We start from the raw sequence: 14,552 nt of genomic DNA, 5'->3' as shown, positions 1-14,552 counted from the left end.
TCCAAAAAAATTTTCTACATTTTCATCAAAGTCAATGATAAAACTTTGAATATCTTCTTTGGAAAAAATTACTCTATTTCAATAAACAATTGATATGCCGTTTACAAATGTTTAAAATATATATTCTATTGGAATTGTTTTCCATCAATTGATAAATCAATTCATTGTTTTTGATGATGTGATTTTGCAAAAAGTATAAAAAAATATTTGCATACAAATCTGTCATTGTTAAGAAAAAAGAACTTTTGCATAAATTTTTTGAATTACTAATAATCTTTCACATGGAAGATAAATAAAATAAAACTAATGCCATGGACTTTGCAATTGCAGATTCTTCTTTCGCCAACATCTTTTTTCCTCTAAAACGCTATTTTCAATATAATTATATATTCCGCTTTCATTGAATCCCATAATTTGAATGTTTATCTTATCACAATGCTCTGTAGTTATACTTTGGTACTTATCAATTGCATAAACTCTCACAACTACATATTTATATTTTTGAATTTCTGTTAAAGCATTAACAATTGGATAGTTTTTAACTCAAGATACAATTTATTAATTCATTTAAATATTTAAACTCATATTAGTTTCATTCAAGTACAAAGTACCAGGTGGATTACATACAAAATCATTTATAACATCTTTGTAGAAAAAGTTTACTAATTGATTAATGTTACCGATACTAGGACATAAGATAAGCCTCCTGCATTCCAAATAAAAAACAAGTTTAAGATTTCCCCAAATTAGCCATTGACCAATCAAGCAAACAACCATGTTTTCCAATACCAGCTATTCCAGATATTAATGTTACAGATCTTTCTTTCATAAATATTTCACTATATAAATGGTTTATATCGCAATTGCTTTTCAAGAAATTCTTTTTGATTCAACACTAAATACAGCATCTGTTTTTGAGTATTAACTGCATCAACGATACATAGATCAACAAATTTATGCATTAAATAAACACATTTTCCAGGAAATTTTAAGGGTGGTTGAACTTCACATATTTTCCCATAGTTTATAAGATAAAAACTTTTGAGTGCTGTGCATATCTCTGATATATCTGATATAACTCATCATCATAATCATCAAATCATCATCATCATTATCATCATCATCATCATCATCATCATCAACTTTAACACTACCATCATCATCATCATCATCATCATCATCATCATCATCATCATCATCATCATCATCATCATCATCATCATCATCATCATCATCATCATCATCATCATCATCATCATCATCATCATCATCATCATCATCGTCATCATCATCATCATCAAATATAAAAGATTACAAGTCATTATCATGGTTAAATATGAAGACCTTTCAATATTTTAATTAACTAATTAAAGAAAAAGTTTAAATAAATATGTACATATTTTTTATTGAAAATATATGCACCAGATTAATCTGCCAAAAAGTTGTTCTTTTATATTTATAATAACCTAGACAGCCAAGTCGAAACAAAAATTGAATAAAAAAAAAGTTTGTTTTCTATTAAAAAACAGACTTAAATTTTAAATATTTCATTATATGTCTAAAAAACTGGAGATTTGGTAATACTAAACCATATATCATTTTGAGTGCATTTTATTTATATTTAATTTTAGTTTAGCAATTACCAAGTTTTGTAATAATAATAATAATAATTTTAATAATAATAATAATAATTTGTAAATATAATAGTAATAAATTTCTACCAAGTTTTACTTATTTTTTTTGGATTTATGAACAAGAAATGTAATGTTAAACTTTTTTTCTAATTTACAGAACTAAAATAACTTGTGAACAGTCACTGTCAAGCCATTGAGATGTTATTATCCTTACTAATGCCTTTATATTTTTTTTATAAAATTCTTAACTAGATGACATGAGCCCAAAAACAAGTAGACCATACCATTAAGCTGATGTTTTCAGCTGAGCGGTATGGTCTTTTGTTGTCAACTGATTCTCATACTATATCATCTAGTAAAAAACTATTATAAAAAATTAGATTCAGTTTTCCATTTTTTTTCACTTTCATTTTTTTCCAATAAGGGTAAATTTATGTCGCTAGATCAATATATGCATGATAGGGCGAACCCTATGTTACATGCTCAAGAACAAGATTTTTTGTAGTTTGTAATTTAAAGGTGATAAACGTTCATAATAAGGTAAATCAGTTAGAACATTTCCACATTAAAAGTAATGCATGTTTTTATAATTATTTAAATACTAATAGCTTATACCCATTCTCAAAATAGCCTGCGTCAAGGAACAAATCTCTTATGCCAAATCTATTTTTTTAATAATTCATTATACTGGCCTAAATAAAAGCAATTTTTATAAAAAATTTATATTAACCACTGCATATTATTAGTAGTAAATATAACTTATTCACAATTATTACAAATTGGTAATTTATGGGTCAACCATAAATTACACAATGCAATTTTTAACTTTTGCACCAAGCTCCTTTGTCACAACATTGTAACTCCTTAGTAACAAGTCCCAATCAAGTAAATATAAAAAAAAAAAAACTAACCACTCTCCTTCTCTCTCCCCCCATCAAACCATCCTCCTTTCCCCAGAGTGTTATGTAATTTATAGACAACCCCTTAACCGCTATACATTATAAAGAGAGAGTGGTCTAAACAGGTTTGATGTCATTGACACAATTTAAAATCGAACTGACAACAAAAACTAAATTAGTATAATCTGAAAAATATTTTGAGGTTTAAAATATAAAATATATTTTTTATAAATTTAGTCATTTGAAATATTTTACAATTTGTTATAAGTTATTGTTTACTAAAAATTTTATATTGAAATGACATGTATTAAACTGAATTATATCTTAAATAAGAATAACAAATGCAGAAACAGGTCAGGTGACAGGATCATCATGATCACACTGGTACTGGTACCATGTAACCAAGTACTACCCTGTCCCATGCCCTGCTGTCTTTTAGGGTTTATTTATTAAAGCAAAGGTTAAGAGAAATATACTCTAACTTAAAAATTTCCCTGTCTTGGAGCAAAAACTAGAGATAGTGTCTCAATAAAAATACTCATTCTGGACAGGCGTTAACTGTATCCAGCTGAAAAATTTTCCTTCCTTGGGGCTCTTGGTTGAGTATAGGCTAGAGATGGTCTCAATAAAAATATTTATAAGGTGCAGATCAAGCTACCAGTCGTCAGTTACTGTCTTGTAGAAGGCCTCCAAGGCAAGGACTATAAGGGTAACTAGAATGATTCTATCAATTAGACTTGAACCCCTTCTTTACCTATTAGGTTGGCTTGGATGTAAACATGCTTACATTGCTTTATAGTGACTCTTCCTTTTAACTCTTAATGAGATACAGCTCTAAAACTCAGTTTAGTGGTTCTGAGGCTGGCTGGTTGTGAAGTTTCCTGAACTCTGTGATAGCTCTCAGAGGCTGATTCCATCTACAGCTGTAAAATATCAGAGTATTAACAGTGCCATGTTGTGCATGGATAGTGTCTATCTTAATGCTTAGTGTGCATTAACGAGGCCACATAAGGAGAGCTAAGTCACAACTTGACTTAATTGGCAGGACTGACACAACTGTCGTCTCTATATATGAATGAGTCAAGTTGCATTTGTCTGTCTATGAATGAGTCAAATTCTTTTTAAACTTCAAATTGTGCCTAAAGTAACCCAAAATATTAATCATAAAAAATCGTGTTCACCACCTTACTGTTTCAATACAACTTTCACAAATAATATTGGTCTTCGAAGTAACTTACCATCAGTCAAATCATTCCTCTTACAAAATTTTGCCAGACTTGTTCGGTTTTGGTGAGATTAATTTAAATTTAGCATTTCTTCTTTGGATTTCAGCATTGATGGGTTCAATCTTTTGATTTGCAAAGAGTTCGTTGCATGTCTAAATTCAAGGAATATACTTAACTATCAATTCACCCATTATCATCGAACCTCTGATCATTCTTTTATTTGCTTCCACTTAGCACCTCTTCACTCTAACACTATTTTCTTGGTTCTTTAACGCTCTCCAACTTTTCAAGACTTTTTTTATGATGATAGCTTTTTGATGTTAATTTCTTCATCTAAAAGCTTACATCATAAAAATTAAAGCTGTCTTTTCTCTTTATCCCCTGCCAATATTGTTGTTATTGGTTACTTTAACGCTCATCACACTAAGTGGCATGGCAATTCTTACACCACTAATAACCTTGCTGGCACAAGTTTCCTGCCTTTCTCAGAGAGTTAACTTTGTGACGAGGTAAGTAGTTAGGGTTTTCTTCCAGAAAACCCTAACTACTTACCTTGACTCCTTAATTTGTATCTTTTCTCAAACCCAAGCTTGTGTTCGTGCCTCCATTTTTGGTTTTCAAAATGACTCTACAATAACTTCTTATGTACCTAAGAAAAGTCATATTGTTCTCAGCATTTAATAGTAAAATTCTTATAGACCAAAATGAAAAATCACATATTTGTGGATTTTACACAAATATTGGGTGGAAAAGGAAAAATCCAATCAACTTTAAATTGAGATTTCTATAAAACTACAAATGCTTTTTACTTCTTTTATTTTTTTAATTAAACGATACTTCCTTATCTATAGTTATGATAAACTTTTGTTGACAAATCCATGATTTGCAAAATGTTTGTAAACTAAGATAGCAAGCTAAAGATCAAAAGTTCATTCATTCAAAATTAAATTTTCTCGTTAGCTATTAGGACTGAAATTTTTTACTTGTGTTCATTTATTATCAAAAGCAGTTTACTCTTTTTTGCCAAAAAATAAAAGTTAGCTTTACTCTGAATGGATATTTTAAAATCGCTCTATCTTTGAATAAAGCAAATGACATACATTCCATTGTTATAAAATTTTACAAGTTTTTAAAATAAAATTCTGTAATGACATTCATTTTTTTTCAAACTAATATTCAGTTAGTAACCAAAGAACAGTTATGGTTTACATAAAAAAGCAATTTCTTTTTAATTTATTTTATTGTCCTGAAGAAAAAATGAGGCAGCTTAAATAAACTTAAAATTATTTATATACAACTGGGTTATTCCATATGAAATCACCTAGCTATTCAAAAGTGCCCCAGGGTACCACCTCAAATTTGCTTCAAATTTTGACCACTCACAGCTTTTATGAAGAAAATACAATCCTGAAAGATTTTTTTCTTTTTACACTAAGGTGTAAAAAGAAAAAAATCTGCGAAATGATGGCATTAACCTGCTATAGAATTCGATCTCTTGCTAAACATCTAAACAGCCCATCAAGCCCCCTAAAATTAAGTAAAAACTCTAATTGATGTAAATACATTTAATGTTAACAAATTTGAAACAAAATCGCAAATGGAGGAAGTTTTTGTTTAACAGTGAAAAGTAAAAAAAAAAAAATTTTATGAAGAAAAATAAATCAAAAAACATTTTGGTAATAAAAGTAATGCGTAATATAGGCTTTAATATTGTATGTAGTAGTGTATGTATAATATTTTATGAAAAAAAAAGAAAACAAAATTTTTATTAATTTTATACATTGTTTATGCCATGTATTTATGAATATAAAAAATGCTGAATGCATTTTTTTGTTTGCATTTTTCTCTGTCAATTTAGTTGTTGTTGCTTTTTCTATATCTTGATATTTACTTTTGTTTAACTCATCTATGTAATGTGTAATGTATACTTTAATATTGTATGTAGTAGTACGTATATACTTTTTTTATTTAAGTTTGCCTTTATTTTGCTTTTTTATATTTTTCTGCGAATATTTTCTTTCCTCACTCTATCCTTCTGAACTTATGTGATTAAAATTTTTGTTTTCTCTTAAACTTTTTTCTCATTATCTTATCTCATCCGTTCATTCTTTCTTTTTTTTCCATTTTTCTGAGCCTTACTCCCTTTTATTTTTATTCTGATTCCAACTTTTTTAATACTAATGTTCCTATTACTTCTTTTTTTTTTACTTGTATTGTAGTTTATCATTTCCTTGTTTTAATATTTTTTAATCTTATTTGTTTACGTTATGAAGGTGTCACTCCATTGACTAGTTTTTAACTATATGAGTGACACCAAACCAATCTTTGTAAATTATAATTAAATTTGCAATTTTTGATTTTGAGGTTAAATAAATGGACAAAAAAAAGAAAAGAAAAAGTATAAATAATAACAACAATAAATATAATTTAGATATTAATAATAGCATGGTATATGTTCAAGAGTGTCTCAAGATTAAAATATTGGCAAACTTCAGCCAACATGCGATTAGATCTACATAGTTTCATTGCTAAGTCTTTACATTGGAATAAAAAGGAAAGATTTAAATCAATTTTTATACCTAGATAATTAATTGAGTTAACAGGTTCAATTTTTTTACTAAATTTTTACTAAAGTTCAATCTATTGATTTTTGTTCTATTTGATTTAAAGATAATGAGTTCAGTTTTATAAGATTTTAGAAAAAGTTTGTTGGAGCGAAGCCACTGAACTAGATTGGCAAGATCATGGTTTATGTGTTGGTTTATTTTTTTAACGGATTTATTAATTAGCATTAGATTAGTATCATCAGCAAAGTGATATATAGTAGTAAACTTGATGGATGTATGAAGATCATTTATATAAAGAAGGAAAACCAGTGGTCCCAATACTAAACCCTGAGGAACAGCATTTGAATATTTTACAAGGGTAGATTTTGAGTCATTGATAGAAACAAATTAGTTCTTTTGTTTGAATATGTAGTAAACCATTTAAGGGGTATGCCTCTGATCCCATAATATTCTAATTTTTTCAATAAAATTGAATGATCTACTGTATCGAACGCTTTCTGTAAATTGACAAATACACCACATGCAAAATATTTATCATTGATTGCTTTTCTAATCAATTCAGCAATTTCAATGAGAGTATGAGTTGTTGAGTGATTGGCACGAAATCCATACTGATGGGTGTAAAAGCACTTAAGTGTTAAGCATTTTTAAGAAAAGCATAAAGCCTATTAACCATCACCTTCTCAAAGAGTTCAACTATATTAGAAAGCAGGGAGATGGGTCTGTAATTGGTGAAATCTAGTTGAGAGCCTTTTTCAATCATCGGAATGACTTTAGCAACTTTAAAAATATCTGGGAAAATACCACCTTTTTTGAGTTATTTATAACAGTACAGAGCGGTATTGAAATAATGTAAAGGAATGTAAGTACGCTTTTAGGACCAATACTTTCAGTTTTGAGCATGTTTGTAATGAGACCAGATATTTCATTTTCAGTTATAGGATTAATAAAAAAGGCATTTGGAATGTTATTCACTAAATACATGTTTAGATATTCACTAAATACATGCTTAGGGGGTATGGCTTTACTAAGTAGTTTGTTATGTAAAGTGCTAAAAAAATTATCAAATAAATTAGATACAGCAGTGTGATTGGTGATAAAATTTTCGTATAATTTAAAAGTATAGTTTCGTATAGTTTAAAAAATGTATTGTGTGTAGAAGGTCTAATATTAATGATTTCTTTTATACCCTTCCAGGTGCTTTTAAAATTGTTCCGATTCTTATTAAAATATGTAATAATGTATGTTTTTTTGCTATATTTTAATAAACTGGAAATTTTGTTTCTATAAAATTTAAATTTTGCAAATAATTTGTTTTTCTTATAAAAATTGTTGATTTTATGAATTTTATATAAACTTTGTTTTGAAATGAAATTTTACGTATTCCATACATAATCCAAGGTTTTGATTTCAGTTTCAACTTGTTGGTTGGTTAGTATTGTGTAAGGAGCATGTTAGTCTAAGATTTCATCAAATGTTTTTAAAATGAAATTCATGGATTTATTAACATCATCATCTTTTTTTAATGGAGAGTTCCCAGTTGGTATCAGAAATTTCTTCAATAAATATACTTTTATTAAATTTTTTGAAGCATTTTCAGAAAGTTTTTTCTTTTTTGGAGTGGTTGGGTTTGCCAGGAATGCAAAAAAATTGTGCCATGTGGTCTGAAATTGAAATTGTAAGCTTACCAAAGAATTAATCAGCTGAGTGAAAGTTCGTGAATATGTTATCAATGTTATTGATGTAGCTGTTATGTGTGATGGTAAAATTACAGAAGGACTTAGTGATTAAGATGTTAAAGATATGTAGAAACAAGGTTAGATTCACTGTGACTTAATGGATCCATACTAAAATCACCCATTAGAAAGATTTTTTTTTTCATTAATTAACTTTTCAAGTAGAGGAGTTAAGTGGGAAGAAGTTAATTCATGTTGATTCATTGAGGGATAACAATAAATGCAACCAATTATTATATTTAATTTGCAATGTTTTGCAATTTCAAAAAAAAAAGACTCTAAATATTTAGAAGAGTAAATCATAAGGTCAATGCGAACCTTAAATAAGAACGTATATTTTTTTACGTACGTTTTTTTATAGGGAGTCTATCTTTTAGCCAGAACCGCACTCCTTGCGGGTCTGGCTAAAAGATAGTAGATGTAGCAGCACTCCCTTGCGGGTCAGGCTATTTGTCAGTCGATGTAGCAGCACTCCCTTGCGAGTCAGGCTATTTGTCAGTCGATGTAGCAGCACTCCCTTGCGAGTTAGGCTATAAGATAGTCGATGTAGCAACACTTCGCGTATGATTTACAGTAAAAATATATATATATATATATATATATGTAAAATACATATATATATATATATATATATATATATGTATATAAAATATTAGAAAATCACTAAACAAAATAATTGTGAAAAATAAAAACTGCTAGAAGCATGAAATGAAGAACTGCCAAAAAATAAAAAAACGTTAGTAAAACCAAATGAAGAATTACAGTTAAGGTGAAAAAAATTATTGTTAGAAGAATGGAATGAATTTTTTAGAAATAGAAAAAAACTTGCTAAATACGATAGAACAAAATGTTTATAATAACATTCAGAATGTTTTAAAAACATTCTGGCATTCTAGTCAATTAAATTTGCGTTTTTGTGGTTTTTTTAAAAAAACGATTAATTTGTAATTAAATTAATGGTTTTTACTTTCGTCCAACACGCAAATGTTGGATGAAAGTCAAAAGTAATTAAAAGTGACGTATGTGTTGGCGTAAGAAGCATTTTTTTCCTTCCGTGCTTCCCAAATGCAACAAACTATATATATATATATATATATATATATATATATATATATATATATATATATATATATATATATATATATATATATATATATATATATATATATATATATATATATATATATATATATATATATATGAGAACTGTATTTTTTTTCAGTAGAACAAAATTAATCTCAATATACATTAATGATGGAATATAGACTATAATGATTTTAATGTTTAACAAATTTTTGTTACAAATTTATCTTTTCACTTAAATTTAAAAACATCTTTTTAGGCGGAAAAAAGTTATAATTATGGTAAAAACAGAAGAAATTTTTATAGATAAAGCTATTATGCTTTATAAAACAAAATTTTTTATTTTTGATACAATTTTCTCTAAAAGCTATAGCTTCTAAACACAAACTAAAGAAACTCAAACAAGGCCTCTGCATGGTTAGATGAATTGAGCATGATACTTCCAATGACACAGTGAGGTCTTGGTCATAATTGTTTACTTTTAAACAGATTTTAAAAAGATTAAAACAACTAATTTTTTTTTTTTAAATCTCATGCTTTTAAGTAAAACCAAAATAAGGCATCACTTGATAAATGAATATAAAATATTTGTGTTGTTCAATCAAGTAATTCTTAAGAGATTTTTTAGAAGTTTTGAAGCAAGCAATGATAATAAGCATTGATAATCAATGATCGTTTACATGTGCAACTGACAAAGTAAACAAAACTAATGATTGTAACATTATCAAAGCAATCTGAGCTAACACGATGCTAAATTTAATGTACAGTATTCTTTTACAATGTAATAAAAATCATATTATCAATAACCACTTAAATATCTGTCTCTAAATCATCTGAAATATCCATTGCCATTTATAACATAATTTTAAAGCAAACAAAGCATACTTATTCCTGATTGTTAATGTTAAATAAAACATATGAATTACCTTTCTTAGCAGAAAACTTTGTAGAGTTTACTGGTGAATTCGATGTTTCTAAACAATATGTAAAAAAATTTGTATATATTTATTAAAAAGAACATGAAAAAATTAATGACATTGATTTATACTATTTTTTACCGCAATTTAATTAAATATTTAAATATATAAAATTTTAAACTTTAAACTTTACAATTTTCGAACGCTGAGAGATAATACTATGAAACTTAAAATTATTATATAAGTCTAATTGAGAAGAGTTAATGTTAAATAAAACATATGAATTACCTTTCTTAGCAGAAAATTTTGTAGAGCTTACTGGTGAATTTGAAATTTCTAAACAATATATAAAAAAATTGGTGTATATTTATTTAAAAGAACATGAAAAAAATAATGACATTGATTTATAGTATTTTTTTACCGCAATATAATTAAATATTTAAATAAAATTTGAATAATTAAAATTATAAAATAATTAAATATTTTAATGTAATAAAAGTCACAATAACAACACTGAAATAAATAAAATCATCATTTTCTATTGTACTTTTAAAACAAACAAAACTGAAACTTAATTCAGGAGAAACAAACTCCTAAAAATAGGGTATTTTTATGTTGGAGTTTGTTGTCTTAAGGCTCTTGATTAAGTAAAGGTTAGAGATGGTGTCTTGATAAAATAACTTATCTTGAGCAGATGCTAACTGTTTCCAATTAAAAATCCCCTGCCTTGAGGCTCTTGGTTAAGTAAAGGCTATAGAGAGTGTCTAGATAAAGTTAAATATATTGGGCAGATGTTAACTGCATGTTGTTAACAGCTACAGCCTTGTAAAATAGGCAATCCTAGGCAAAAAACTTCAGGTATAAGTAAAATAATTCTATTGACCAGCCTCAAACCCCTTCTTACACAGTTCAGGAAACCTGACTACCAGCTGGTTTTAGAACCATAAAACTGAGTTTAGAGCTGTACCTTCATTAGGAGATAATAGATTGAGCCATAAAGTAGTCATAAAAACAGAGACACAAGCAAAACCCATGCATCGATTCAAAAAGATCTAGCATTCAACATTAAACTAGAAACAATGTATTATAAATACATCTGCGCCAGCCTAATAAATGAAGAAGGGGTGTGAGGCTGGTTAACAATTAGAATCTGTTTACCTTTTAAACTCAACACAAGATAGGATCAGGTCAATTTGATCAGAAATTACATCTAAAAGTTTTTGGTCTTGGGAAGAAGGAGAACAATAAAGAACAAAGAGAATTAAATATGTTTTTAATATGTTTAAAATGAAAAGAATAATTTCATTATTTTTTCATTTTTAACATTAAAATTATTTCATTATTTTTTTCATTTTAAATATTTCAAAATTATTTCATTACTTTTATATTTTAAAATTTCAAAATAATTTCATACTTTGTCATTTTAAACAATTTAAAATTATTTCATTACTATTTTCATTTTAGATTTATTGTTTGAAGTATTTTTATGCTATCAAAGGAAATAGAGGGCTAACATCCTATGGTGAGCATAGAGTATGGATCTGAAATAGGGGCAAATCCCTTGTTTCATTTCAGAGCATCTTCTATATAAAAGTTGCTTCATATAGAAGATGCTAAGAAAGGATTAGAAAACATTTAATGACAATTTGTACTTTGTTAACCTAATTTTAGTTTTTATTGAATATTTTTTGTAAATAAATTTTTTTCAGTATATTATTTTGTTATTTTGTATAAATTATGTATAAAATACAATTTTTTTGTATATAACAATGTAAGCATTGTTAAAAAAGGTAAAACAGTCAAGATGTTGCTGACTGTATATTAAAAAATATTTTGAATTGCCTACTAATGGCGTAAATATGCATTTAATGAGGGATGGGGGAAAGAGTGTGTCACATCCCACACACTCCTCACTTCACGCTGAAGTTATATATATATATGTATAAACAATATATACAATTTTTTGTATATATTAATTTGTTCTTTTGTTGTTGTTGTTGTTTTACTATCTGCTTATCCTGATTAAAAACCTTTATTATTTTTGAATAAAATTTACCTAATTCAATTCATTTTTTTTTATTCATATTTTTGTATATAAAATATGTATTATAGAATATGCAAAAAAAGTAAAGTTTGAAGATTTATTGTAAGTTTCATCATAACAAAACAAGTGAGCACTGCTTGATCCTAAGCAGTGTATATTAAATATGTACATAGAAAGCTGTCTACGATAATAAATATCGTTTGTAGAAACATTAGGACAATATATATTTTTAGCAAAGTCAAATGCAAGAGCTGCTTGGCCGGTATTTTCATTTTGCATTTTTGCATTGCAGTTTTTGCATTTCAACGTGTTTCTTTCTTTCTGGCATAAAACACCTCTGCTTTCCGCAAGTGAAGCTCTTTTTCTTGACGACTCTTGATGAATTGTTTTACAGAGGTGCTTTGGTTTTTAAGTATAATATTGAGCTTGTCACATGTGAAGCATGTATCTTTATGAGGATAACCAAAGCTAATGTTAAACTTTTCTACAAATATTTTACTGGTAAGAAAAAAAAGTAGAAAATTAGATAATATCTAATTATATTCTGAAATAATCACACATTATTAAAGTGTCTGTAGCTTTCTTGACAAACTTTATTCAGTGGGAAGCACTCCTTGTACATATTCTATATTTGATAAATTAAGATCCTCTGGTAAATAAAGCTTTTTAGTGTCATGTAATACATAATGACCTTTTTGTCCTTTAATGCTTTATAGTAGTTTTTACTGAAATATAATTAAATATTTAAATAAAATTAGAATAATTAAATATTTTAATGTAATAAAAGTCATAATAACAACAAATCAGTGAAATAAATAAAATCATTTCTATTGTACTTAAAACAAACAAAACTGAAACTCAATTCAGGAGAAACAAACTCTGACATAAAAACAGGGGATTTTTATGTCGGAGTTTGTTGTCTTTAAGGCTCTTGATTAAGAAAAGGTTAGAGATGGTGTCTTGATAAAAAAAATTTATCTTGGGCAGATGTTAACTGCATCCAGCTAAAAATCCCCTACCTTGAGGCTCTTTGTTGAGTTAATGTCTCGTAAAATAGGAGATCCTAGGCAAAGATTTCAGGAATAAGTAGAATAATTCTATTGACCATAGAAGTATAGATCTGAAATAGCATAGAGTATGGATCGGAAATAGAGACAAGAACAAATCCCTCGTTTCATTTGAGAGTTGCCTCATATAGAAGATGCTCAGGAAAGATAAGAAAACATTTAATGACAAATTGAACGTTGTTAGTTTTAGTTTTCATTGAATATTTTTTGTAAATATGTATATATATTTTTAAGTACATTATTTTGTTATTTTGTATAAATTAATTATAAATAAAACACCATTTTTTGTATGTGTTAAAAAAGGAAAAACAGACTATTTTGCTGAATGTATCTAAAGAAAAAATTTGATTTGCCAACTAATTGCATAAATATGCATTTAATGAGGGATGGGGGAAAGGGTGTGTCACATCCCACACACCCCTCACTTTGCGCTGACCTTGCATATATGTATAAACAATATATACAATTTTTTGTATATTAATTTGCTCCACTTTTTTCTTTTTGATTTACAAACAGCTTCTCCTGATTAAAAATCTTTATTATTTTGGAATAAAATTTACCTAATTCACTTCATTTTTTATATTCATATTTTTGTATATAGAATATGTATTATAATAATATTAACTTTGTGTTTAATTTTTGTGTTTCAGCTGCAAATAATAAAGAATATTCTTATTTTATGACTAATAACAATACATTAATGAAAATTAAAAAGACTAGAAAAAGACATTGGTGTTTATATATCAAGTGATTTGAAATGGGCCAAACAAGTAAAATATGCAGCCAGTAAAGCAAATAGTATGCTCTCACTACTAAATAATACATTCAAGTACAAGGATAAAGATCTAATATGCAGCCAGTAAAGTAAATAATATGCTCTCACTACTAAATAATACATTCAAGTACAAAGATAAAGATCTAATAAAAACACTGTATTGTACGTATGTTTTCGATTCAATTATGGAGCTTGTATTATACAAGTTGTTAATGAAATGAAAATGTGTGGTGTGTTGAACTAGAAAAAGTTCAACAAAGAGCAACCAAAATGATAGCGGAACTGAGCATCTTGAGTACGGAAAAAGATTAGAAATTTTGGATATTACAACTTTAGAGACTCGGCGGCTAAGAGGTGACTTGATCCAGCAATTCAAGGTATTTAAAAGTATTGAAAAGATTGATATTAAACAAAATCAAGCAATGAACTCTATTTACTCATCAGGTCCAACATCTAATATTAGAGGAGCTAAACATCGACTGAAACCTGAATTGGTTAGAAATTGAATGAAAAGACAATATTTTTTCAGCAATAGAGTCGTTTATGAATGGAATAGTCTACCAGCAGAAGTCGTTCAATCAATTACACTTAACAACTTTAAATC

The 14,552-nt window shown here is 27.4% G+C and overlaps 1 protein-coding gene across 1 annotated transcript in view; it reads right to left on the bottom strand.

Moving 5' to 3' along the window:
• Positions 1-839: 839 nt before the first annotated feature.
• LOC136077142 (uncharacterized) overlaps positions 840-14,552 on the bottom strand; it is a 74,555-nt gene continuing 60,842 nt past the window's right edge. The window contains exons 5-7 of the mRNA XM_065791829.1: positions 10,351-10,398; positions 10,072-10,119; positions 840-1,069 (exon numbers count right to left, since the gene is read on the bottom strand). Of these exons, the coding sequence (XP_065647901.1) occupies positions 840-1,069; positions 10,072-10,119; positions 10,351-10,398 (326 nt within the window). The remainder of the gene's footprint in view (positions 1,070-10,071; positions 10,120-10,350; positions 10,399-14,552) is intronic.

Source organism: Hydra vulgaris, chromosome 02 (genome assembly GCF_038396675.1).
Source record: "Hydra vulgaris chromosome 02, alternate assembly HydraT2T_AEP".
Taxonomy (NCBI): Eukaryota; Metazoa; Cnidaria; class Hydrozoa; order Anthoathecata; family Hydridae; genus Hydra; species Hydra vulgaris.
Note: the sequence above shows the minus strand (reverse complement) of the source record. Positions and strands in the feature narration are given on the sequence as shown.